A 15419-nucleotide genomic window follows, 5' to 3' on the forward strand; every position below is an offset into this window, starting at 1 on the left:
TTCTTCTCATCATCAGGATGTAGGACAGTAACAACCAACCATGATAAAAAAAAAAAAAAATCCTTTTAATGTTGATTTTGCTTTAGGGCCACCACAAAAGAATAATAAAAAAAAAAAAAAAAAAAAAAAAGAAATTACTAGTTCCTACTTTGTGTGCACGTGTGCGATAAGTAAAGTGTGAGAAGTAGCATAAGCATAAATTCTCAATGAATTCAGATTGCACATAGTGCACTTCCAACAATGAGATGGGATAAAAACCTTTACAAGTGAATGGTGTTCTAATCTTATAGTTTTCGTATAATACAAAAGTGTCTGAAACTTGTCAGCACCACTGGCGAACAAGAAAATCAAAACAAACTTTACATTCATAAGAGCCATTTTTCAAGTTATCGCATTGACACAAATTTGGTATTTTGGTGCCTTTTATTTAGCATACTGTTTGCAAACAGTATCAAGTATGGCTAAGGAGATCTGTTGATTGTATTCAAATGGCTTAGATATCACTGCGGTGCAGCATGCTGCATTTGGAAAGCAGGAGCAGATAACAGTGTTTTAATTGTCAGGCTCTGCTCCACCCCCTGGAAGACATGCAGGAAAGGTTAATTAACTCATTAAAAGCCCTCCAGCCTTTTTCCACATAAGCATGGGGTGAGATGAGAACCAAGAATTACCAATTAACAATTATGATGCTGATGATAATAGGAAACAAATAATTACAACATTCATTCAAAAATAGCCCATATTTTATTTTTAGTTATTAGAATACGTTCAGATTCTTCCGGTATTGTAATACAAGACTCAAATAACCACTTGTTTGTATGTGAAAGACTGTTTCTAATCATTCTCCCCATCCTTACAGGCCATTAAGAAAATCCTTTCTATGATGACTAGTGTAGGTGGGAGAGAACATCTCTTCCAATGTCCATACAAACATTTATTTTATTACTGTACTACGATAAAATGAAAGTTCAACCCACCCTTTAATAATAAACCACACACAAATTGCAAAAACTACAGGAACCAATGTTTCTCGAAGTCCATCAAAGAGTAGACACTATCCTGTGTGCTAGTTATGTGTTTGTGTTTTCTTTTTTGTTTTTTTTTTTAAGAGAAGCGTGTAGCTTATCTCAATCACACTAAAACAGAAGTAATATAACAGGAAAGAAGAAACTATTTCTGACGGGCAGAAGTATCAAGCATGACAGCTTATCATTCTGACCACTTAATATCAGCCAACATTTTCAAGTATTTTATGCTTATGAGTTGGACAATTTTCTTTCCAAGGGTGTATGGACATTCCATTCCAAAGGAAGGAAGGAAAAACAATTTTATTGCTCAGACAATTTTAGCGTGGATAACTCAACCCTTGAGTATATCTGAACAAAAAAGTGCAATGTGTTAGCAAATATATACACAGGTTTATTGTGTCAGTTTAATTCTGTAAGTATTTTTAATGAGACACCTTATATGATGAATGACTGTTACACTTTATCTCAGCAGAACCATTACAAAACATTCCTCTGTAGTTGTGACATGGCTTGCAGTGTGGACAAGCATGGTCTGGCTTCATTTATGAAACGTGAGAAATAGATCCATTCACAGCTGCAAAACAAAAAAATCCAATGAGGGCACCATTACCCTCCTTGAAAATCTTATAATAAATCTAAACTTTGAGACACGTAAAATTTACAACAAGCTTGAAATAAAATTAAAAACCCAGAATAAAAGCACAAAAAAAGTACATTCTTTCTAAACAACAATTACGTCCCTCCACTCAATTTCCTTGACAACCTACACTTAATTCAAACCATTACCTGTAGTCACAGTTGGCCCTGGACAGTTTTTTTGCTTTGTCAGATAATTGTGACACTAGCCGATGGCTGAGCACTCTCCTCGTGGGCATGACTCTTCATTAGGTCTTTCATGAATTGCTCCAAAGCTGCAAAGTAGCCTTGACATTGCCATGTGTCATTGTGTGTACCCTCTGGAAAGATAGCCAGGCGTTTAGTCCGTGCAGGAGAAAGCTCATAAAGTTGTTTCATCATAACTGGTGGGATGAGCTGGTCCGACAGACCAGATACAAACAGTGAGGGCATGCGACACAGCGCCACTTGCCGATATGACAGGAACTGATTCCTATAGCACCACAAGGGTAGCAAGCGCATGGGCAAGAAAGAGAAGAGTGTCGCTGCCATGTGGGGGATGCTGAGGAAGGTGTTTTCAACAATAATGGCCGCTACACGATGAGGGTTGACTGATGCCAAGCGCACAGCCACTGCACCTCCTAGTGAGCGGCCAAAGAGTACCACTTTTGTCTTGTCCAGATCAGGGCGGGTCATTACATAATCCAGTGTGGCCTCAGCGTCCAAGTACAGACCATCTTCACTGGGCTCACCCTCACTTTTTCCATAGCCACGGTAGTCCACCAGCACTATGTTGGCTTTCAGATTGACCAACATCAGCAGGGCGTTTGGCACCCTGTGACCAATATTACCAGCATTACCATGGAAATAAAGAATAGTAGGTGGAGCAGAGGATGCGGGGCTGCTCTGATTTCCAGAGGCAACTCCTGGAAGGGCATCCCCTCCTGTGTAGCGAAGCAGGATGAGGTTGAGCTTTACACCATCCTTGGTGCGGATGTATACATTCTCATGTGGGATTCCTGTTGGCATGGGAACATAAAGGCGCGAAGAAGAGGGCTGGTCAGGGAAGTAGAGGAGCACATCCTGAAATTTGTAGAGGATGCCTGCAACAGAGGCTAGGATGAGAGCAAGAAGAAAAACTCCTCCATACAGGTGGAAGGTGAGGATAAGGGCCAAAAGGGAGACTCGACAGGCACCCCAGGACCAGGAAACGAGAAACAAGGTGCAACGCTCCATTGCCCCCCACAGCCTCCAGGGCTTCTCCATGGCTACACGCAAGCTGAGTCAAACAACATGCACTCTACAAACACAGAAACAAATAAAACAAGAGAATGAAGGAGAGCACCAGAGAGTACAGCATTATTAACTGTGTACTTAACATAAAAAATATTAAAAACAATAAAAGCAATAAAATAAGGTATAGGTAAGAAACTTTACAAAAGCACAATGTCTGTTAAAAATTGATAATGTGGTTTTGAAGCAATAAACTGAACACCCACATTAACCCCCCGCCCCCCCCAATTTTTTTTTTAAAACAAAAAAAAAAACAACAACTTTGTCTTATAAGCCATTTAGCTAAGAACAGCGTTATTACCATACTGTGGACACAGTTTTGTCTAACTATGTGAATGACACAGCGATCACTCGTCTGTCAGTCTACAGAGACAGAAAACAGTAAAGGTGATGGGGACCACAGCTGGTCCTGAAGACCCCCAGCAAGGCAGCTTTTTCACCTGCTGCTTATACTTAATTATATCAGGCACGTTCGGCCAGAAAAGACTAGGTCGGCACCAACGTGATGAACCCCAGCTTCAGCTAATTAACCTGGGTGTGGGCAGAGCGCAAATATTAGCTTGCAAACATAGTTGAGGACCACAGAAGCCTGTGTTAAATTCATGGGAATGTTGGTGAAGCTCCCATAACTACATTTACACGATACGTTTCTTCACTCGATCCACAAGGAGGAGAGTGTGACAGCTGCTGTCAACCAAAAAAGCTAGAAGCGCGTTGGCAGCGGTAGCTAGCGTTAGCTAACACTGACTAACGTTAACGTCAGTAGTCGTTCATAATTTCATATCTGGGCTGTCAGACCGGGTAGTCAAATCAACGACCGCGGTGCGCAGAGCTTTATGGTTACTAAGTATAGAAAGAAACTAAACCTTAATAAACTTAAAGTTAGCTATCGGCCATGGAGTTCGATTAAAAAAGTATCACACTCTTTTGCTCGCATTAGCCTGCTATAACTAGCCGCCTAACGTTAGACTAGCTTCCTATATGTTTAGCAAAGCAGGCACACACTCACCTTTCTCTCATTCTTGGCGCCTCAGCTGCGTGAAATTCTTACAAAACGGTGACACAATGACAGCACAGTCACTGTTAGCAGAGCTGCACCAGTGAACCCAATTACACTGAAAGTTAATTGAAAAGAACGGACGGGCAACTAACCAGCATAACCCGGCAAAGCTAGCGACACCGCTGGTTGGCATTACCGGTGTAGCCCTCATTAGCTCCGTGTTGAGCTCAGCTCAAGACAAAGGTTCCGAGGGAAACCTTTGGTCCGCGCCACATACAGTACAACGTTGCAATGTGTGAAAATAATGTGACAGAAAGAAGCAACCGCTGCTATGATATGTTTCATATTCATCACGGCGTACATATTTACCATAATGCAGACCACAACACTCGGGGTGTTAAACACAGTGATCTGCTATAAAGTTGAGCTATAACTAAAGCATGTTTAATTTGTCCACCAGGTGTTGCTCTTAGAGAGAAGGTGATCCAGAATAAACTCACCGAGGGGCAGTTAATTGAAGTTAGCAGAAAGAAAGTACGTGGTTTAGGGATGTGGTATATTGCACAATAACCAGGAAACTACAAGTCATGGATGACACAGCAAATACAAGTTGTTATTTTCTTGTCTTTTGTTTTGGTTTGTTTGGTTTGTTGATGGGGAATCAAAACTGACCACCTAAAACTAAAAAAAGACATCTACAAAAGTGGTTTCAAACTGTAGACATGAAAGCCAAAGCCCACTCTGGGCTGCTGGTAGGTAGGCTGTGAGAAATGTCTTGAAATTGTCCCTGGAAGAAAACAGTAAGGGCAGACAGTGTGTCCACCTATTTAACTGAGAGAATGCCTCAACCTAGGATCTGACATTTGCTTAAACATGATGAGGTCAACAAATCAAACAAAGGTGATACTGCTATTGATCCAAGTGGACTAAATGTGATTGTAATTTCTACAACTGGCATTAATATTACATACAATTACACTGTAAAACATCAGATTAATCAGAAAATAAACTCACATAATGGAAAACAGTTACAGGCTTGATTAATATGTATATATTAATGTTTTCTCCTCTTCCTAGGTTTCTATTGGTATTTGTGCATTTAACACACTCAGTGTGACCTTGGAGGAGACAGATTATAGGCAGACTAGCACAGCTGTTGGTCATTCAGCTCTGTCCTTGAGGTTTGTTGATGTGATTCTGGGGTGTCTAAGTCAGGATTAAAGCATTAGATGAAGCATACTTTTCTCTTCTGTTAGATAAAACGAAGGCTACCAAATTCAAGTTATTATACAACTGAAATACAGTGATCATTTTCAGTTGAGGCAAAAATGCTAACCCTGACAGAAATGACCCTTAAAGGTACAGTGGAGATGCAGATGCAGTTGAGGGTGCTGTGCAACACTGTGGAAGAGTTGGTTAGATGTGATTAAAGGAAAACATGGCTATTGTTTATATGGTATGATAACTGCCCATATATTGTAGATGAGTGCAGAAATTATCTAAACAAATAGTTGTATTCTATATATCGTTTTTGCCTGTGGACGATCAAATGGCAGTATTTCATTCTGAGCCGTATTTATTTGGATTTTGAATTTAATTTTATTTTTGATTTTTTTTCGGAACACGAGGTTTGTTAGATTTAGAGTTGTAAATGTATGTCAGCTCAGGGGCGTTGGTCCATGCTTGCTTGTATGAGAACTAGGACCAACGCAGAACGGATTTAGGATTACGGTTAGATGTGCATACATTTTTTATTGTTGCTAAAATCTCCAAATAACTCCACGGGAATTTATGTAAGAATGGAAAACTGTCCTTAAAGGAAAATAGTTTTTTTGAACCAAAATACTGAGGCAGAGGAATGAGAATGAGGATATTTTTCCACTATAAAAGACTTAAAATTATGTACATGTTCAAACTCCTTTTATGTTTGAGGCTAATATACAGAATCATAGTGCAGTGACTTTTGCAGTGGCACCATGCACCTAGTTGGGGGCTCATTATCTAAAGAGCAGAATGCATGGTGTCCACACACACACACACACGCACGCACGCACGCACACACAGCTGTCTCTTCAGGTTAAATATGATAGACTTAGCAAAGAAAACTGACAACTGGCAACTTCACTCTTCTTACCTATACGGGTCAATTATGTTTGAAATGCCATTTAAAACATCTACATACTCACATCGATACTATATATGCCAAATCTTTGTGTCTCTCTCTATCTTTCTCTCTCTCTCTCACAACACACACTCATGCAGTAAACCCACTGTGGAGCCACTCTCCTATCCCACGACTCAATTACTTGAGATATAGCATTCTAAACAGCTGGAGGGCCAGAGTTCAGTAATACAAAGTCAGAGCTGGTGTAGGACGAAGACTCCCGGTAAGGACCTAGCTCGGAAAATCATATGATAAGGCCAAGGGACATGCTTATCATTCACCTCACGCCATACAGCCAGTGACCTCGCAGGGGCACCAAAGCAGCAGGTTATAATTCTACAAGGCACCCATGGATTCCACTGATAAAATAAGAAACTGCACTCGGCCTTTATGAATAAGGCAAGCTATTGATATACGCTTACTTTTCTGTCAGTCAGCATTTTTTATGACTGGTATCATGTATGCATCTTCATTTGTACAGTAAGAATTTTTTTTGGTTTTTAAATTTTTGCTGTGAAAGACATTTGTAAAAGAAGCAGTTTGAGCCCGCCTGACATTAACATGACTGATTCCTCTTTGATTTGCAAGTCACTGAATGCCATGCACAAGGTGATAGATGTGGTGTCCATGGCTACAATGTAAATGTGTTGTCACCTTGGAGACACGGCATTGCTTTGAGTCAGCTACATAATAGCAACTCTTCTTTTTAAACACATCACAGAAAGAGGGCAAATAGAGCCAGAAATCACCTGTTAGTTCTTGTACAACATTAAAATGAACCTTCCACTTTCATGCTGATTCAGAAGGGGCTGCTGTAGCTCATATGGCTCTGTCCAATTGTCAGTCAAAAAAGTTTAAGTGGGCTGTACTTACAAAATTGGCCTAATCAGACAAATAACACAGACAGGCCTATCTGGAATTGTAGACATCCAGGGTGTAAATCGGTTTATTTTTCAGGCAGCAATTTGGAGGAATCCTGTTGTGAAAAGACTGACATTTCACAACAATAGAGACATCAATATAACCTGCAAATATAAGGTTGTGCACACACGTCTCTATGAGTGTGTGCTTCTGTGTTAAATATGGGCTAAACTTCACTACTGGCAGTTTAACCCAAATCACATTAAGGAAATGGATACCAAGCTTAAGAGAAGAACTACAGAATGCCTGACCAGAAATACTAAAATACTGTACTGTAGCAAGTAATTATATGTTGAGAGGATGTGGTTTCTAATTGTGTTGGATCTAAATGAGGTGCTGGGTTTTGTGTGGTTCCTTCTGTTTGCATTCCTCTCTGTGTTTAGTACATTTAACATGAATTAGATTTTTGCCTGCCTTGTACCTCACTTGTAAGTCGCTTTGGATAAAAGCGTCTGCTAAGTAGGGCATTAAGGAGGACTGGTCTGAAGATGACGGGTCACTGACTTTTGGGAACATTTTGAACAAAATATGAAGAGATGATTGAGACCAGTCTCATGCCTACATGTTACGAGTGAAGCTAAAGGCAGGCCTATAAAAAGCCTATTATAATTAACATATAATTAAGTTATCATCAACTCTTAAAATCAATAATTAACATGTTTTATCAAAGTTGGTGATTTATACAAAAATATGCACTATGCATGGTGACCAGGTGCAGTGGCTTCCTGACACCTGATGACCTTACAGTGATTGAAAAAAATGCCATCAGGCCACTGCACCCTTGGAAGAAATAACTACGCAGTAAAACCACAACTACAAAATGTACAACACGTTAATGAGCGAGCTTTAGCAAATATTTTTGAACTTTACACAGGCAAAATCTTGCCTCCTGCTAATTACCTGATGTGGACAAACAACAGACTGTATCTTCCAATTTAACTGGAAAAAAGCATCATATGTCATGAAATTTTAAATTAGGCAATAACTGTCCCCACCAAGACCACCACAGTAATACTTCAAATTACTTTAAATACTCCCTATCAAATTGGGAGACAAAAAGAAAACAATGAAAAAAGTTTAATCTCTGTGAAGGATATTTTCTTTTTAAAGGCAGTACAACCATGAACCAGTCCCAGTAGCAACCCTTTTTGAAAAAGTGCAATATCAAGGGCATGCTGTAATTACTATATGTTCAATTTGGCCTGTTGAGACTTCAGCCTCCGCAGAGGGATAGAATCCACTGTCCTTGAAAAATGCAGCCATATTGTCTAAGTGAAGAGGTTTCATAAGGTGCAGTAAACTGTAGGAATTTAAGTGCATACGGGATCATTTTAGTAACTGCCGTCCACTTAAAGAGCAAATTCACTCAATTTAGAGAAAGCTCAGTCACTTTGTGAAGGTCATTCAAAGCAGTAATAAGTGATTGTTTGAGTTGTTTTGGTAGATCACTGCTGACTGAGCTGATACCAGAGGACATGCAGAGTCTGGTCGCCAATAGAAACAGACAGGGTTGTGGCCTAGATGAAAGGTTACTGTTTTATCCTGTGGGGATGGAAAGGCCATCTTTCATTTCTGATTTAATGAGTGTGTGTGTTTGTGCATTACAGTGTGGTTCTGCATTAGTATAAATGAGAAATTTGTAGGTTTAGAATTTAATAAACTGAAAAGGAGGCCAAACTGTGGGGTTTTTATAACATTTTATAAAAAATGTTATCTAACTAACTCTACAAGAATGTTGCTGTACTGTATATGCCCTGCAACAAAATGAGGATTCTTGTACAATAATCCTAAGTGCGCACACTGCCATTTTCTAATGTGTGTTATCATTGACTTCAAGTTAATGCAAGGAAAGTGGGGGGGAGGGTACTTATTCAACACTGTATGTCAGTAGGTCGTGATCTCAACAGATCCTGAAGCCGCGTGTTACAAATAAAGACTAATGGCCCAGTTGGGGGCAAATAATTCTAACACCAGTCATTGCTTCCCAGGCACTACAATTATCAGATACAATGAAAACAGCTATCCAATCATTTAAAACCTTGTGGTGAACACACTTTATTGACTAACCAATGCTATAGCTGCCCATAAAGCGTTATATTCTCTAGAGTGGGTGCTTTAGAAAGGAAAAAAACCTTGGGGTTTACCATAGTAATACAGTTTTCAAAATGCAACATTGTATTTACCCCATCTTTAATCAGTCCTCTTTGCTGAAATGGCTACATGAGAAAGACATAACAAGAATAAGAAAGACTGAGTAAAAAGGTAAAGAGTGAGGTAAGGGAACAGGCATGATTGATTGGAAGGGCCAACATAAAATTCCACATAGTGATATCTGGTATCTCCTTCTTTTCATATGACCCTGTAGTAAGTCAGTGTAATGGCTCTGTGATTTAAAGACAACAGTCTCAACCTGCAAATCTTATCACTGCCTCCTGCCTCCTCTTTCACTCTTTATCTCCACACTTGCCTCTTACTGTAGTTGTTGTCCATTTCAAGCTTTCTGTTTCTCTTACACACAAACTTATACAAACACACAAAGAGGGAGAGAGAGAGAGAGAGAGAGACAGAGACAGAGGTACACACACAAAGCTAGGTACTCTCCTCCTCGCCGCTGAGGCCCACACAATTAGATCTTAATGAAAAGGTACTGTACGCTGGCAGCTGTGCACTGGGGAGTTATCTCTAAATGTGACTGTTAATGGGAAGCAGGAAGTAGAAGGCATAGAGCAGGGTGTTCTGTATCTGTGTGCTAACATGTGCATGCTGATTGAACCTGATCTTCATAAATTCATAATTTATACATCTTCATAATTGTTATCTTATTTGTGCGTGTGTGTGTGTGTGTGTGTTACAATCCAGCAGTACATATTGGAAGTTCATGTGATTTATTTATGTTTCCCAGGCCTTAGTTCTCTAGACCCCAGCTTGATTACAGTGTATAACAGCAAAAGCAACCATGACCCCACCGTGACCCCATAAATTAGCCCTACTACCTGATGGTACCTTGCAAAATTAGATCATGTGGATCTTCTAAGCTGATTGATTGAACTCTTCCTTCCTGCAAATCAAGCATCTCAGTGGTGCAATGCATCACAGCTCCTGTGAGCCTAGAGGACCACAGTGAAAAGGATTGATGTTCTTCTATGGTTCATTGCTGAGGGGGTCTGTGTAATGGTTACAGCAATGCTTCACATGCTTGATAAAAAGGTGCTGAATGAATGATCACAAGGTAAAAAAAATGGAAGCAGATCATGTTGCTGCTCTCTTATAATCTTAGCTGATGAAGTTGTGATACACCGAGGTGAAACGGTCGGTACTTTCTCAAACAAAGTTTTACTCTGAGACACAGTAAATAGAACCAGAGTAGAATGTATCACTTTTGACCTTTTCCTGAACTTTATTCTGTCTGTGGTAGTTATTTACAAAGGCATGCAGAGAGGACTTGTGATAGGAAGAGAGGAATAAATGTCCAACAGAAAAAGGAGGGAAGGAGGTCTCTGTCTGTATCTTGCTGCCTCCTTCACATCAAAGCAGCTTTTAGGGAGCAGTTAGCACAGCTGTAAATGGGTGAATAACACAATTTACAATGACACAGTCTTTATATTTAATATGGCCCCAGGTTAACAGAATTTACAATGGTAGATTTAGAGAGAAACACTAATGGATGGCACAGCTTTGATTGTCTCACTTAGCCATAGATTTTAAGATTGCCAGGAGAAGCACAGATGTGTGCTGTGATCATGAGTAGAACAAGTCATCATTGGGCAAGAGAGACAGAGATGCACGTGCCTGGTAGACTGCAGAGTGTGTCCGCAAAGTCATCTGAGGTTGACCAGTCTATGTGATGAAATAGATGATGCAGAGTAAGGGGCTTAGGCCAAGTGCAGCACAGTGTCATGCAGGACCCAGCTCACACACAGATTACACAACAAAGCACAAATTAGATCAGTAACCGATTTAAACTCAATTTTATTTGTGACAAAAACCATAAAATGTTGAAGTGGGGAACTAAACTACTGATTCTACAGCAATGCAGCATCGCAGCATCATCATACACGATACTCTGAGCTAAATGCCAACATGTTAACATGCTACACACATTGTACAGCTGAGGCTTGTGGGAATGCTATTGAAATTATATTTTGTTCTCAAGTTGGCTCTAAATGAAATGTCTGATGATGACTAAAAACAGTGCAATTCTTCCTAGGGGGAAGATTAATGTACCTGTAGAGAATTTTAAGGCAGTCCAGTGGGGTTACTCACTAAATGCATAGAGACAAGTTCCATTAGCAAAATGTTATAACTAAACTAGTCAAACGAGGAGCAAAAAGTACCAAAAAAGCAGCAATAGCATATTTCTTATAAAAGAAGTCATTTTACTTATGCTAAGTATCTGATTAGCAATCTCACCAACATATTTTTCCAATTACACAGCAAGACAGTGATGACAAGAGTGAGACAGAAATTGAAGAGAAGGAATTGGGGATCAGTGTCGTAGCAGCCACACGAAATTAGGTTTAATCTTCTTTTTAACAGAATGGCCATGGTTATCTTCTAGAGTTCAGCACACACTACCACTACAAGCAGAGCAAGAGGAGAGGAAAGGTGAGATGAGCCTGAGGGAGTGGAGCAAAGCCGCTGTACACTGGCCTTCCTCCAGCCCTGTTCCAGGTGCAGTCTGAGTTCTAAATGAATGTCAATTTCTATAAACACACCACTTCTACAGGATGAGTGGTGATTGGATCTTGGCACTGGACACAGGTCAGACTCCATGTTAGACAGGATTTGAATTCACTCTCAGTTCTTCAAACGCTGCACTATACATTTTTCCACTTTACTCTTGCATCCAGGGGTAGACATATCCCTTTCATCAGGAGGTGCTTTTCTTTGACAGCACAGATTAGTAAATGCGAATGCATTCAAAAATGCCAAGCTCATTTTCTGTGCTCACACCACACTGAGCCTTTGCCGTGCTTTGCATTAATAAAGGGTCCATTCAAGGTTTTCAATGTATTGCCCCATTTCATTCAGCTTATAAAATGTTGTATACACTCAATACTATGTGATCAAGTGATAAGAAGAAGAACAGCCAAGTCAAATTGGGTCAATCTGTATTTTTAAGCTAGTAGAATTTATGTGACAGAGGAGAACCAAGAGGGAGGGATGGATGAGGAAAGAAGAACGAGGACAGAATAAGGTACTGTGGGTCCAGCTCAGATTGGTGTTGACAGCAGGGATGCTTGGTGACAAAACCCTTTGGGCTGGGCCTCATTTCACTCTGCTGGAGTGTGAAGCCTCAGTCTCTGCCCCGGAGTTCCTGTAAATCCTGCCTTCTGCTGTTTACACTAAGCCGATGTTACAGGGGCCCACTTGTTCCATCTGGAGGAGGCAGACCCATGGGTTTGGTACTGAGTGAGACGCTCTTTGAATTTAAGATCTCCTCACAAATGTGCACAAATCTAATTTAACGAATATATTGTACGAATATATATTCTTTTCTATCGATAAAAGCTCGCAGTCACGCTAATGGTCCCGTAAGGTTCTGCTTTGTGCAAAATAGGTATGTTTCTATGCTCACAGCAAAAATACTAAAATGGTAATGTGTAATATTTATACCCTAATTTGTAAAGTGAGTATGATCAGTAATCTGAAAAACATTAATATCAGTACAATTCCAACAAATAAGAGTTTTGAATATTTTGACCAGCTCTGTCATATCCTCCTAATCATTTCTTTATAAAATCCTAATCATAAAGATAAAGAATTTTAAATTATTGAACAGAACTTCAATATACAAATGTTGTGCTAATACATCTTACTTTTATATGGTAGTACATAGTTTAACTATGCTTTTCATTTTGTCCTATCATTTTTTACAGCCTTCTGGCCCTTCCCTAGAGAGAGATGTCATTCCCTGTGCAAGAGACTGTGAAAGCATCATGCCATCAGTGATGTAACATCAGAGTAAGAGACGATGAAGACACACACCCAGACTAACAGAGATAAGTATATAATCGTACTATACACGTTTTTGTGCATATGTTGTGATTTTAATGTGACTGTTATTAAGTTATTCTCCGCAAGAATGTTTTACTTTTTATGATTGAAAATAAAAGGAAATAGAATGTGACGTAAGACTACGATGGCATAAAAAAGCTAATTTAATGACATTGTTAGATTTTTCCCAACACAAATCAGTCTCTTCAATCTTGTATTTGTATTCTATATTTTTCTCTGCCAGGGTGAAACGTGCCTTCCCAGACAGGCACAATTCCTTTAATAATGGAAGCTCAGATCCTGATTGCACGGTGGGAATATAGCCCTGGAAGATCCTCGATATGAAAATAAGTAGTATCTTTGGGAAAAAAGCCAGTTGTATATGTGCCACAGAGGGATTCCTGGAATAAAAATGGGGTATTAAAAATTGGGTTATTCAGTCGATAAGGAGTAAAACCCTCAGGGGGTGGGTGGAGTGAGAGGCTGGACTGTATGATGGTGTCTCTCTACTGCCCCTTGATTCTACTGACCAATTAAGCACACTGATAAAAAGCTAGTCAGCTGCTCTTAAGTTAAGACATGTTTGTAAAACTTCAATTAAAGCATACATATATTACCACAAACACATAAATGCACTGACCCTAGGCCAAACTTCTGTCAACGGAAACGTTCACTCAGGACAGTGAGGTTGGGCTGGGGGTTGTTGATCCAACCAATCAGAGAAGCTAAGCTCTTTTTTTTCTTTCTGATGAGAGAAAGAGAAAGACAAGGTCATGAGGAAGATCTGAAGGAAACACATCAGAACGGTTTCATGGAGTCAGCTGAGAAGGAGAAACATGGAGAGAGATGTTAACATGAGAAAAGGAGAAAAAAAATGGTGATAGATCAGAGAATGGAGGAAAAAAAATAACGTTGAATATAGAAGAGGAGGGTGTGACGAGACAGTGAGACAGTGTCAGATAATGGTGGGAACAACCTATAGCGACAGAATCAGTTAAAGGGATCCAATTCCTACATGACACGGTGAACAGGATGTGTGAAGGTTAAGTATTTGACACATGTTGGCAAATGGCCATCTGCAAAGTATAAAAATATGGCCTGTTGTTTTGCACATGCCCCGTTCTCTTTCTCCTCTGTTGATAATCAGCAGGTCCACTGTAGCCATACCCTCTTTCCTCCTTCCTGTCGCCCCCAATCAAGTATGCTGATGGCTGGGGAAACAAATTGCAGTTATGAGAAAGTCAATATCAGGGTGCAAAAAGGTTGCAAGCAAAACTTGAAATGATTGTTGGGTTTTTAAGGAGACAGAAATATCAGCAGCAGTTTAAGCTTGCGTGCATTATCTTTTCAAATAGAAACTCAATCAGAATCAGAATGACTTTAAAAACAGCATCAAAGCGAGAACTACAATGGCACTTAGTTATTTTCAATTTGTTTATAACACATTTTTAAATAGACATTTATAAATAGATTGTCAAGCTTCATCTGAATGTCACAAATGTACTTTCAAGTGCATTTGACAAGGCAGACAGAATGACACAGTTATTATCTGCAATTGTTTTCCTGGAAACTCACACAGAATTTTAAATGGAGAAAAGAGGCAAGGCCCTCAACTGTGCAAATTACCTTTGATTTAGCAAGTGCTATCAGTACGTACAGTTGTTTCAGAGAGAACACACACACACACACAACACACACACGTTCTCCAGCATGGTTATTGGATGAGTCATGTCTGCCAGCCCTTACTGTTACTGTGATGGCTTCAGATTTAAGGGGCAGCAATCTGCATTCATCTCACACACATACTCTCTCTCCCACTGTCCCTGTCTCACTCTTGGCCTTACACTACTTCTGTCTCCTTCACACACACACACATGCATGCGTGCATACACACACGCACACACACACACAAACACACACAGGTAGGAAACTGGTGGGGGTGGTGTCAAACTGACAACTCTCTGCTGTGCCAAACATAACTCCGTATGTTGTTGATTGGCCACCTCTCAGGTGCTAAACCAAGTCAGGTGTTTGGTCTGAGCCAATCAAATTACAGTTCTGGTATTATGAGACTCCTGGCCAGGTCCCAATTTCCATATGTCTTCCAAGAGAACAGGGTCAGGCAGTTACATACAGCACAGTTTTGATGTATTAAACAGTGCAACTGCAGTTAAAGGCAGATTAGACAATCCCAGCTGAAGTAGGACATCTATCCCTGTGAGGCATGATCACAGCATCCTGCAGTGACATAATATGTGAGAGCAATGAGTGATGAACGATAAACATTCAAGCACCCCTAGCAAAGACAGCACAGATGTTTGCCATTATACCATCTGTTTCAATTCCAGTTAATGTTCCTATCAAAATCCAGGAGCTGCGCGGTGAACTTTCACTTACCATT

At 40.0% G+C, this 15419-nt stretch overlaps 1 protein-coding gene across 2 annotated transcripts; it reads right to left on the reverse strand.

Annotated features, from left to right (window-relative positions):
- Positions 1–725: 725 nt before the first annotated feature.
- abhd13 (abhydrolase domain containing 13) lies at positions 726–4151 on the reverse strand. 2 transcript variants are annotated; one of them, XM_067516462.1, is made up of 3 exons: positions 3946–4151; positions 1815–2943; positions 726–1602 (listed from the first exon to the last, which is right to left on the reverse strand). In XM_067516462.1, exon 2 carries the CDS (start codon positions 2907–2909, stop codon positions 1854–1856), a length of 1056 nt encoding a protein of 351 aa, XP_067372563.1. In that variant the 5' UTR covers positions 2910–2943; positions 3946–4151; the 3' UTR covers positions 726–1602; positions 1815–1853. The 2 variants fall into 2 exon arrangements, with proteins under 2 accessions (XP_067372563.1, XP_067372561.1); XM_067516460.1 differs by having other exon boundaries at positions 726–2943.
- Between the last annotated feature and the right edge of the window lie 11268 nt (positions 4152–15419).

Source organism: Channa argus, chromosome 9, assembly GCF_033026475.1.
Source record: "Channa argus isolate prfri chromosome 9, Channa argus male v1.0, whole genome shotgun sequence".
Lineage (NCBI taxonomy): Eukaryota > Metazoa > Chordata > Actinopteri > Anabantiformes > Channidae > Channa > Channa argus.

Excerpts from the sequence above, each read along its gene's own strand:
- abhd13 (XM_067516462.1), bottom strand. The coding sequence starts at position 2,909 with ATGGAGAAGCCCTGGAGGCTGTGGGGGGCAATGGAGCGTTGCACCTTG.